General features: G+C 41.0%; 1 protein-coding gene across 1 annotated transcript; it reads left to right on the top strand.

Annotated features, from left to right (window-relative positions):
• Positions 1 to 1,791: 1,791 nt before the first annotated feature.
• Positions 1,792 to 10,935, top strand: mmp30 (matrix metallopeptidase 30). The gene is made up of 10 exons (XM_020484541.2): positions 1,792 to 2,060; positions 2,323 to 2,582; positions 6,650 to 6,798; positions 6,924 to 7,049; positions 7,171 to 7,332; positions 7,625 to 7,784; positions 8,332 to 8,462; positions 8,750 to 8,909; positions 9,037 to 9,140; positions 9,232 to 10,935. The coding sequence occupies exons 1-10, from the start codon at positions 1,941 to 1,943 to the stop codon at positions 9,333 to 9,335; spliced, it is 1,476 nt and encodes a 491-aa protein (XP_020340130.1). The 5' UTR covers positions 1,792 to 1,940; the 3' UTR covers positions 9,336 to 10,935.
• The last annotated feature ends 1,446 nt before the right edge of the window (positions 10,936 to 12,381 follow it).

Genomic DNA, 12,381 nt, shown 5'->3' with positions numbered 1-12,381 from the left:
AACCTTATTATAAATTAGGCCATTGTCACAGTCAATCATGAATAGTAATAATTTATGAATAGTAATAATTTTACAGGTGAAACATCCATGCTGAATGCATGCTAACCATTTGATCCCAATCAGTTTCATGAGTATATGCCTTCTGGTCTTCTTGAAAGATGTAAGGGTGGCTAACCAGCTGAACTAACCAAATTTTAGAGCAGATTGAGTGAGACACAGCCACCGCACGAGAAAAAAAATTCTACATTTAAGCACAATCATCCTAAATTGTCATAAGAAATGACATGGTGTAGAATATGAAAGTGATTTTGTGAGACATAGCACCAGTGGCAATTTTAACATGTAAATCTTGGAGAGGTAAACAAAACATTTTTTTTTAGATGCATGACAACAAAGCAACTACACAACACTAAACAATACATTAATTGCACTATAACGGTGACAAACGGTGCTCACAAACTGTTATAGCCTACATAAAGCTGACCCAACAGCAGAGTCCCAACACCTTATCACTGCTACACCTGGCTATCAGCGGAGCCTTGTCTGGCAGCGAAACAGTTCATTTAGCCTCATTTAGTGCCTTTTAAAAACCATAGCTGATATGGCTGACATGTGGTTTCTACTGGTAATTGAGATGTACAAACTATGGCATAAAGGGAAGACAAGCGGGTAAGAGGCAATCAGTAATTTCAATTAAGACTATGAGCGAGCAAGGACGGATGTAGTCAATATAACTATTTGTTCAGCACTTTTCAAATGTACAGTGACAGAATTCAGAACATGGGCCGTTCTTACATTATTCTCCATGTACACCAAGTCAGAACATTGGATGAATAAAGGGGACATATACGCAGACAATGACAGCTCTTACAATATTTAATAATGACTGTCAAGTGTCAGTGTAATGCGGGTAGGACAAAGTCAGGCGCAGGACACAGAACTGAGTAAAAACGTACTTTACTCTGAAAAATCACAAACTAGTTCCATACAGGGAAAAAAATTCCAGCTCGACACAAAAGAGCGACCACTTTATACACCTGTTTTATACACCTGTCAGCAACGGGTGTGACTGAAATAGGCAAATCCACTCATTTGAAGTGTCCACATACTTTTGGCCATGTAGTGTATGTCTGGTGGAATGATGAAATAGTATTAATATATTTATCAAAGTAACGTTTTTAATGAAAATATGTCAATCATTGTTTGAATATGTCGGTAATATGTTGTATGAAAGTGATAATGCCCTCAAAGCCAGCGTTTGGACGATTTATTGGCATGGTTTGCCTGCCTGAGACAAAAAACACCCATGCCAATATATCCTCCAAACTCCGTCCTCTCGGCGTGTTATCACTAAAATAAGAGTTCTGCATAATATGCATATTGTGATCATTGCAAATGATCTCTTTCACAAAACAAAGAATTGTATTCAATTAAAAAACTATATTTCCAGATGCCATATTTATCTAGGATGCAGTTAATCAGAGTACATATTTTTTCTCCATGTTTCAATAAAGTAGCTGATGTGCCATTTGCGGCCTGACAATGAGTGAGGCATCACAAACCAGATATGACAGCCTCACAAGGAGAAGCCCAATGTTTGCATACTTTCTCTTCCTTGCATTAACAAAGCCAATCCAAATCTTCCCCCAGATCTACAGCACCTGGCCTATCATCCCCCTCCTTCTCCTCCCACGTCATTGATAACAATCCCTCATTTCCTGAATAGGACCTGCTCAGACAGAGTCTGGAATGCTGTAGTGCTCAATCATGCATGCAGTGCCAGGGCCCTTCGGATACCCTAAACCATTTTTGGGAAATGAGAAACAATCTATCATCACACCCATTCTAATGTGTGGTGCCTGGGATCTGGGCTATATAAGGAGAGGTGTAGAGGGCTTAGGGCAGTCAGACTTTCTCCTCTGCAGTAGAAGGTTACATTCATGGGAAGATCAGTGTTTACCGTGTTACAGACAGTGGCTGCTTTTGCTATTTGTATAGCAGCCCCTACTACAAGTCAAGATGTCACTCTGTCTTCAGATGACCTACAGGCCAGAGCTAAGGTAAACTATTGCTAATTACTGTAGTTCTATATGTGTGTGTATTATTTAATATTTACATATCGTGTACATATTTATCATTAAATGTTACGTTGTTTCTTTGACAACACAATGGAATGTACCAATTGAAACAAACAGTACAGAGATAAACTACCCACGGTTTGGTTGATGGACAATTGTGCATCAACCAAACCGTTAAACTGTACTCGACCACGGACCACTAACTGTCCATTTTTACAAGATTGACAGTTAGCTCTCTGTACAGGCCTATCTATCCCAGTTTTACTCGGTTGCTGGCTCCACCAACTCCATCATGTCCAGGCGAGTGATGATGGACACCCCAGTGGACTCATTTGAGAGAGACCTGAGGAGCATGCAGGACTTCTTTGGGCTGGAGGTAACAGGCAGGCTGGACTCGAACACCCTGGAGGTGATGGCCAAGCCCCGATGTGGGGTCACAGACGTGGCCCGCTACGGACACTTCCAGGGCAAGCCCCGCTGGAAGCAGAGCATCGTCACTTACAGGTAGCCTAGATACCGGACAGAGACTTCAGAAATTACCAATTGAGTACAAACTACTTGAATCAACTTTGTTTCCACATCATAAAAAAATGTAATGTTTTTTATATTTTTTTATAACAATGTGTTCATGATGATGTTTAATCAACATGGAAATCTGAATGGATTTTTTAAAAGTGAGCAATGTAAAGACATTTCTGGAATTTTGTATTTTTTCACCTAAGCTTTAACCTAAATCCTACATGGTTCAAATGTTGTTGATTTCAAATCAAATCAAATTGTATTTGTCACATGCGCCAGGTTTAGACCTTACAGTGAAATGCTTACTTTACAAGCCCTTAACCAACAATGAATTTAAGAAAAATAGATATGTAAAAAAAAAAAAGAGAGAGTAGCAGCAGTGTAAAAGAGGGGTGGGGGTGTGGGGATACAACGCAAATAGTCTGGGTAGCCATTTGATTTGCTGTTCAAGAGTCTTATGGTTTGGAGGTAGAAGCTGTGAAGAAACCTTTTGGACCTAGACTTGGTGCTTCGGTACAACTTGCCTTGCAAACCTTTTCAGTCTCCTGAGTGGGAATAGGTTTTGTCGTGCCTTCTTTACGACTGTCTTGGTGTGCTTGGACCATGATAGTTTGTAGGGGATGTGGACACCAAGGAAGTTGAAGCTCTCAACCTGCTCCACTACAGCCCCGTCGATGTTAATGGGGGCGTGCTCGGTCCTCCTTTTTCTGTAGACCACAATCATCTCCTTTGTCTTGATCATGTTGAGGGAGAGGTTGTATCCTGGTACCACATGGCCAGATCTCTGACCTCCTCACTATAGGCTGTCTCATCTTTGTCGGTGATCAGACCTACCACTGTTGTGTTGTCGGCAAACTTAATGATAGTGCTGGAGTCATGCTTGGCCATGCAGTCATGGGTGAACAGGGAGTACAGGAGGGGACTGAGCACGCACCCCTGAGGGGCCCCGTGTTGAGGATCAGTGTTGCAGATGTGTTGTTACCTACCCTTACCACCTGTGGGCATGTCCAGTTGCAGAGGGAGGTGTTAAGTCCCAGGGTCCTTAGCTTAGTGATGAGCTTTGTGGGCACTATGGTGTTGTATGCTGAGCTGTAGTCAATGAATAGCATTCTAATGTAGGTGTTCCATTTGTCCAGATGTGAAAGGGTAGTGTGGAATGCAATAGAGATTGCATCATCTGTGGATCTGTTAGGGAGGTATGCAAATTGGAGTGGGTCTAGGGTTTCTGGGATAATAGTGTTGATGTGAGCCATGACCAGCCTTTGAAAGCACTTTATGGCTACAGACATGAGTGCCACGGGTCGGTCGTCATTTAGGCAGGTTACCTTAGTGTTCTTGGGCACAGGGTCTATAGTGGTCTGCTCGAAACATGTTGGTATTACAGACTCAGTCAGGGACAGGTTGAAAATGTCAGTGAAGACACTTGCCAGTTTGTCAGCGCAAGCTCGCAGTCCTGGTTATCCAAAAGGAAACACTTTGACGTTTGTGGAAATGTTATAGGAATGTAGGAGAATATAACACAATAGATCTGGTAAAAGATAATATGAAAAAATATATTGAATTGAATAATATAAATATATTATTCAAGCCCAGCTGCAATTTAGATTTTGGCCACTAGATGGCAGCAGTGTATGTTCAAAGCTTTAGACTGATCCAATGAACAATTGTATTTCGGCTCAAAATGTTGTATCAAGACTTCCCAAATATGCCTATTTCATTCATATATCCTTATGTACATATTCTTTATCCCCTTACACTGTGTCTAAGACAGTAGTTTTTGGAATTGTTAGTTAGATTACTTGTTCGTTATTACTGCATTGTCGGAACTAGAAGCACAAGCATTTCGCTACACTCGCATTAACATCTGCTAACCATGTGTATGTGACAAATAAAATTTGATTTGATTTGATTTGATTTGATTCGATTTGATATGCCTATTTTGTTTATTAATAACTTTTCATGTTCAAAACTGTGCACTCTCCTCAAGCAATAGCATGGTATTATTTCACTGTAATAGCTACTGTAAATTGGACAGTGCAGTTCGTTTAACAAGAATGTAAGCTTCATACCAATTTAAGGTATGTCTATGTCCTGGGAATTTTTCTTGTTACTTACAACCTCATGCTAATCACATTAGCCTATGTTAGCTCATCCTTCCCGTGGAAGGGACACCGATCCCGAAGAAGGTTAAGGTCTTACTCATATCGGCTACGGCGAGTGTGATCACACAGTCATCTGGAACAGCTAATGCGCTCATGCATGTTTCAGTGTTCCTTGCCTTGAAGCAAGCATAGAAGTTATTTAGCTCATCTCCTAGGCTTGTGTCACTGGGCAGCTCTTGGCTGTAATAGTTTGCAAGCCCTGCCACATCCGACGAGCGTCGTAGCCGGTGTAGTACGATTCGATCTTAGTCCTGTATTGATGCTTTGCCTGTTTGATGGTTGGTCGGAAGGCATAGCGGGATTTCTTATAAGCTTCCGGGTTAGAGTCCCACTCCTTGAAAGCGGCAGCTCAGCCCTTTAGGTCAGTACGAATGTTGCCTGTAATCCATGGCTTCTGGTTGGGGTATGTATGTACAGTCACTGTGGGGACGACGTCCTCAATGCACTTATTAGTAAAGCCAGTGACTGATGTGGTGTACTCCTCAATGCCATCGGAGGAATCCCGGAACATATTCCAGTCTGTGCTAGCAAAACATTCCTGTAGTTTAGCATCTGCTTCATCTGACCTCTTTTTTATAGACCAAGTCACTGGTGCTTCCTGCTTTAATTTGGTCAGATTTGCCAATTGGAGAGCTAGGGAGAGCTTTGTACACGTCTCTGTGTGTGGATTAAAGGTGGTCTAGAATCTTTCTCTCTCTGGTTGCACATTTAACATGCTGATAGAAATGAGCTAAAACTGATTTAAGTTTCCCTGCATTAAAGTCCCCAACCACTAGGAGCGCCGCCTCTGGATGAGTCTTTTCCTGTTTGCTTATGGCGGTATACAGCTCATTGAGTGCGGTTTTAGTGCCAGCATCGGTCTGTGGTAGTATGTAGACAGCTACGAAAAATACAGATGAAAACTCTCTAGGTAGATAGTGTGGTCTACAGCTTATCATGAGATACTCTACCTCAGGTGAGCAAAACCTCAAGACTGCCTTAGATATCGTACACCAGCTGTTGTTTACATATATGCATAGGCCCCTGCCCCATGTCTTACCAGAGGCTGCTGTTCTATCCTGCCGATAAGAGTGTATAACCTGCCATCTGTATGTTCTAAATGTCGTTGTTCAGCCACGACTCGGTGAACCATAAGATATTAGAGTTTTTAATGTCCTGTTGGTAGGATATACGTGCTTTCAGTTACTCCCATTTATTTTCCAGCGATTGAACGTTAGCTAGCAGGATTTTTCTGCGAAATTTCCATTTCCGTCTCCAGTGAATGATGGGGATCTGGGCCTGGTAGGGTGTTCCCCTGCAGCACCATCATATTATCCTTTCGACATACGCCTAGTTTCCTGAATCGGGTCACATTTCAGTGGACTTTTATTGTCCCCGGCACAAGGTGCACCTGTGTAATGATCATGCTTTTTAGTCAGCTTCTTGATATACCACACTTGTCAGGTGGATGGATTATCTTGGCAAAGGAGGAATGCTCACGACCAGGGATGTAAACAAATTTGTTCAGAATTTGAGAGAAAAAAAGCTTTTTGTGCATATGGATTTTTTTTCAGCTCATGAAACAACACTTTACATGTTGCGTAATTTTTTTTTGGTTTTTATTCAGTAGACATATGAGCACCGGTGGAATTAGAAAAAAACTGTTACACCAAATCCACACGGTTACACCAAATCCACCTATAGATATTGGTCTTGAAATTGGGGATCGGTATATTCCTACACTACTAAACAGAAGTGTGCTAAGATTTTCAAAACATAGCAAACATAATTGGATTTGCAAGTTATGACACATGGCAAACAAACAGGATGATGAAAAGCCACAACAGGTACATGATGGGCATTCGGATGACCAATACATAATACGATAGTTTCTCCAATTTATTTTCCCAGAATTACTGAGTACACGCATGACCTGAGTCGGCGTGAGGTGGACTCCACGATCGCCCAGGCCTTCAAGCTCTACAGCGACATCATCCCACTGGACTTCAAGCAGATCTACAGTGACACCGCTGACATCATGATCCTGTTTGGAGCCAAATGTGAGTTCTGTTCAGTCACTCCCGTTCAGAGATAGAGTTGATATGTTGAACCACAAGCATGTTTTGTATTTGTAAATTTAAGAGCAATTGTATTAAGAATACTGTTTCTTCCCTTTTTAAACCAGACCACGGTGACTTCTACCCCTTCGATGGTCCGAATGGTGTCTTGGCCCATGCAAACTCTCCAGGAGAAGGTGAAGGTGGTGACACACACTTTGATGAAGATGAGTCTTGGACTCTGAGCCAGAGAGGTACAGGATCAAAGAAACAACACCAATAAACCCTACAGTTGCTGTACTAAAATACTTCAAATCAATTCTAGCAGTACCGTCATAGTTTTTACCTAAGCATCTTTCTCTGACTCTACAACAGGGATAAACCTGCTTCTGGTGGCGGCCCATGAGTTTGGCCATGCTCTTGGACTGGCCCACTCACGAGACAGCTCAGCTCTGATGTACCCCACATATCACTTTGTGAACACAAAAGGATACAGGCTACCTGCAGACGACAGGCGGGGAGTACAGGCCTTGTACGGTGAGTGTTCAGCCCACTGTGAGAAGGTGGCGACAATTAAACATTAAACGGCTACATCAGGGCCCGTATTCATAAATTGTCTCAGAGTAGGAGTGCTTTTCTAGAATCTGGCCCCCCCCCCCCTTATTTATTCTTAAAGAGAAAACTGGTCCTTTATCAGCTCTTCTACTCAGAGACACATTGTGAATATGGGCCCTGAACCTCACAGTACTAGGGAAAATGGTACAGAATATCTATTTTCATAACCTAATATTTCATGTAGTCATTGAAACATTACTCTTCAATTTGTAAGGTGTCCGGACAACACCAGGTCAGCCGGAACCAACAAGACCCAAGCCTAAACCAAAGCCCAAACCAGAACCTAGACCAAACCCTCCAGAAAGATGCAACAGGAACCTTGTCTTTGATGCTGCCAGTACCATTCGGAATGAGCTGTACTTCTTCAAAGATGGGTGAGACGAACACACACGAACATTCTTTCAATAAGTTTTCAAAGGGAAGGGACAATGCCGCTACCTTGTTTTCCAACCAAGGTGCATGAATTGAGGAGCAAACTTTGTTTTCGTGTTATAATCCTGTGTATATTTTGAGGACCACAATGGAAATACGTTTTAAAACTTTTGTGTCATCCTTGATTAATTTACAGGCATTGTACGGTATCCACATGTGTGGTTGTATTGTCTTTAAAAATGGCCAAATAAATAGATACAAATTTAAACCTGAGGTAAGAAGGAGATTCAGGAACACTTATAGGACAATGGAATTAAATAAAAAAGCTTATTTATTACAACAAGTAGAACATGTTTTTTATATAGTTTTACAAGTTTAATCAATTTCTTAGTATCATGCTGTAAGCACAATTTATTTTGAAATGTAGATGCTTCATAGAAAGTGCTGTTGTATATATCATAAAATGTGCAAGGAATCTTCCTATTGTTGCAATGCAAGCAAGCAAAGCATTGTCAAAATCCTGAAACACATTTTCGGTTTGTTTATCAGGTATTACTGGAAGAAGAGTGGCTATTGGAATGGAGTAATGACGAAGACAGTGAAGGGAACCTGGCCTAGCATTAGCCATGTTGATGCTGCATATGAATACAAGGGTCGAGACATCACCTTACTATTTGAAGGTACAGTATTAACCTATCCTAGGCCCAGAGCAAGTTGCCCAACCCAGTAATCCAACAAGTGCACAGTTAATTCTCTTGCTTTAGTAATAGCAGTGGTTAGATACCCTAGGTACTCCATTTTCTGGCACTGGTTTGAGTGGGAATGATAGAGAACCTGCTCTCTCCCATATCTGTAATATACACTGAGTATACCAAACATTCCTAATATTGAGTTGCATCCCCCTCAAACATTTTGGATACTCAGTGTGTAACAATCCTAATCTTTTCTCCAACATTTCTTCTCACAGGAAGAAGGTACTGGGGCACCAGAGGCCTTACTGTCCTATCAGGTTATCCCAAATCCATCTACAACTTTGGCTTCCCCTCATACGTAACCAAGATAGACTCTGCAGTTCATGTGGCATCCACAGGGAAAACCCTTTTCTTTGTGAGAAACAAATACTGGAGGTGTGTGACAGTCAGGCACTAAATGTGGCTAAATATCTTATTAACTAATGGTCTCCTATTGTATTCAAACTCATATTGAAACCAAATGTACTGCAGTATCTTAAATGTGTTCCGATCTATACCACAGCTTCAATGAAAGGATGAGCACAATGGACCGTGGCTACCCCAGAAGCATCTCCCAGGATTTCCATGGTATTGGCAGGAAAGTTGATGCTGCTTTTGAAAACCATGGTAGGTGGTGGTGACACTGAAGACACAATACAATCAACCTACCTCAAGCCTTGACATGTTGCTAATACATCTTCTGTGTTTTCTCCTTCAGGTTACATGTACTTTTCAGATGGCCCCAGGCAAACCGAATACCACTATCCATCAAAGAAGGTGAACCGTGTCTTGTTGAACTATGGATGGCTGGACTGCTACTAAAAAGAGAATCATTCATCATTTTCAGCTGTACAAAGTATTTATGTTGTCATCAAGAGCTGTGACTACACCCAATTAGCAATATAGTATTTTTCTAGATATATGCACTTTCAAAGATGACTTTACTGATACCAGTTTTGGAACAAGTGTTCAATTTGATCAGAGAACATTATCATGATGAGACCCAGATGCAGAAACAGGAGGCAGATGGTTGAAGTCTTATAATGTTTAATAATCTAAAAGGTGTAGGCAAGAGAATGGTCATGGACAGGCAAAAGGTCAAAACCAGGAGTCCAGGAGGTACAGAGTGGCAGAAAGGCTCATGGCCAAGGCAGGCAGAATGGTCCGGTAGGCGGATACAGAATCTAGAACAGGCAAGGGTCAAAACCAGCAGGACTAGAAAAAAGAGAATCACAAAGGCAGGCGTACAGTGAAAAAAACACGGGTTTTCTTGGAACATAGAAGACGAACTGACACAGAAAACACAGGGATAAATACAACAAGAGACACCTGGAGGGGGTGGAGAAAATAACGAGGACAGGTGAAACTGATCAGGGTGTGACAACATGTCTGAATTTATTGAAATATGTTGAAAATATCTTTCTACAACTTGGTAGTGCATGGAGTTTATTGAGGAATATGTGACAGACACAGTCTATTTCATATATTCATAGTGCATTTGCTATGAACAATTGTTATTGGAAATTATGGGAAATTACTATCCTTCCTTGCGGAGGATTTGAATGGGTGAGGGAAGCCTAGATCTAGAACATTTCACATTAATTTAAACTATGTGACTACGTCATTAAAACTATCATGTATTTTTTTACTGAAAGATACTGTTGTAAACAGGCCTTCAGGCAGGGAATCTACAACAGTTTGTAAAATGGTGGACGCATTCAAACTAGAATTTCTGTCTATGGCGCTTCCTCACTCTCCAACCCATGGAAATATAATACATGTGCTTGACTTGTGGAGCAAACTGACATGAATAGAACATTTAGCAACTCTTCATTGCTTCTTTATTGTTGTTAAACCAACAAGTTTAGTCCAACTGGCCTTTAGCCTTCCTAAGGGTCTTTACTGACTGACCTATGAAAGATAATTTTATTTGTTTTCAAAATGGGACCAATCACAATATTGCCAATCTATTGGTCAGTTCAAAAACCCATTGCCCAGATTTTTGATCCTTCATGTCTGTTGTAAACCCTGATGGGGGCCCAAAGGTGTTAATAGCCTAACAATGAAGAAAACAATTTTATCTAGGCCCTACTTCCACTGTCTTCGAGTTGCTGAATTTTCTTCACTGCTGTCTATAGTTGGGAAGAACTTTTGATAGCTTTTGATAAACATTCAGATGAGGATTGTAACTCTTTGAGCGGAGTGGCAGGTTCAAGATCATCTCTCTCGTGGGCCAAGGAGCTGTGACTTGTCCATAACTCTGCACGGATCATTCAGGGCACCGTTTTTTATCCCCACCTGGTTAGCTAAAAAAAATACAAATTATAATATTTTTTGTTGTTGCCTGTTTTGCATGTTATTTTGGCATTAATACGTGTGTCACACATCAGTTTGCAAACAATAAAGCCGCATGCAAACATGGTCTCTGTTTTGCTTTCTTGAGTAAGGCAGCTCCAAAATGCAGGTGTTTCAGCCTAGCTTAGTGCTCTCTGTGGTGGTGGGGCAGCCAGCAGAAAATACAGAGTGTAGGGATTGGTAATGTTCTCTAGCTGCGCCGTAATTGGCTCAGTGTTCTGTCACTCATGGGGACACTACGTTTTGAATGGTCATCCAACTCAAAATTCCAAGTCGGGAACTTGGGCCTCTTTCTAAAGCTCCGACGTGAAGATCACTGACGTCATGATTTCAACCTTGTTATTTTGAGAGTTGAGCCTTTAAAAAGTCAGTTGTCTGTAAAAAACTATAAATCAAGAGAATGTTAGACTTTGATGACAAAGTTTGATGACATAATTTGCCCACAAGAATGACCGCCGTGTCACCTTCCTGTTCAAGTGAGCACAACAAGATGAGTGCAAAAATCTATTGTATGCTGCTGCATAAATTATGCAATATGCCAGATATGTATACTGTAGCTAAGAAAGTAATACAAAGTGTATGTTGTGTAGTAAGCTGTTAGTAGCCCATGTGCCTCACCATAATAATTTGGTCCCTTTCCCCCCACATGTAGCCTATAGCTTGTTTTAGAGAAATGTCATCATCGAATAGTGTAAGAGCTTTCATTGTCTGTTTAAATGCTCCCTTTCTTTATCCACCTGACTTGGTGTACAGGGAGAATATTGTAAGAACGGCCCATATTCTGAATCCTGTCGCTGTACATTTGAAAAGTGCTGAACAAATAGTTATATTGACTACGTCCGTCCTAGCTTGCTCATTAATATCTTAATTTAAATTATGGATTGCCTCTTGTCCACTCGTCGTCCCCTTATGCCACAGTTTGTACATCTCAATTGTCAGTAGAAACCACATTTGTTTAAAAGGCACATTTGTTTAAAAGGCAGTAAATGAGGCTAAATTAACTGTTTTGCTGCCAGACAAGTCTACGGTGATAGCCAGGTGTAGCAGTTGTAAGGATTCACTCCATGGTGCTGAAAAGAAAGCTCTGTGTAGGCCCTAACAGTTTGTGGGCACCTTTTGTCACCGTTATAGTGCAATTAATGTATTGTTTAGTGTTGTGTTTTTGCTTCGCTGGCATGCATTTAAAACTTTTGTTTGTTTGCCCCACCAAGATTTACAACCTAAAATTTCCAATGGCACAGATATCATTAATATAATAATATTATATTATAGTCAGGAGAGACTTTGCATTGAATGAATGGCAAAGGAATAATGTTCATGAATCATGTCCATTCTTGTTTACTTCAAATGTCTAAAAGAGAGCGCTTTCCTTAACGTGGAACGTTTCTAGAACTACAAGTCTACAGTCATATTTTGTCTACAACATCACTGACTACAATGACCACAATGCACATTGACATAACACATTTTCCATACACACCTCTCGCCCTGATTGGTCCATTGGATTGGCTCT

The sequence above is a fragment of the Oncorhynchus kisutch genome, linkage group LG6 (genome assembly GCF_002021735.2).
Source record: "Oncorhynchus kisutch isolate 150728-3 linkage group LG6, Okis_V2, whole genome shotgun sequence".
Classification (NCBI taxonomy): domain Eukaryota; kingdom Metazoa; phylum Chordata; class Actinopteri; order Salmoniformes; family Salmonidae; genus Oncorhynchus; species Oncorhynchus kisutch.
Note: the sequence above shows the minus strand (reverse complement) of the source record. Positions and strands in the feature narration are given on the sequence as shown.

Excerpts from the sequence above, each read along its gene's own strand:
- mmp30 (XM_020484541.2), top strand. The coding sequence starts at position 1,941 with ATGGGAAGATCAGTGTTTACCGTGTTACAGACAGTGGCTGCTTTTGCT. Across the intron at positions 6,799-6,923 it reads GATCCTGTTTGGAGCCAAAT|ACCACGGTGACTTCTACCCC; the intron begins GTGAGTTCTGTT and ends TTTTTAAACCAG. Across the intron at positions 9,141-9,231 it reads TGCTGCTTTTGAAAACCATG|GTTACATGTACTTTTCAGAT; the intron begins GTAGGTGGTGGT and ends TTTCTCCTTCAG.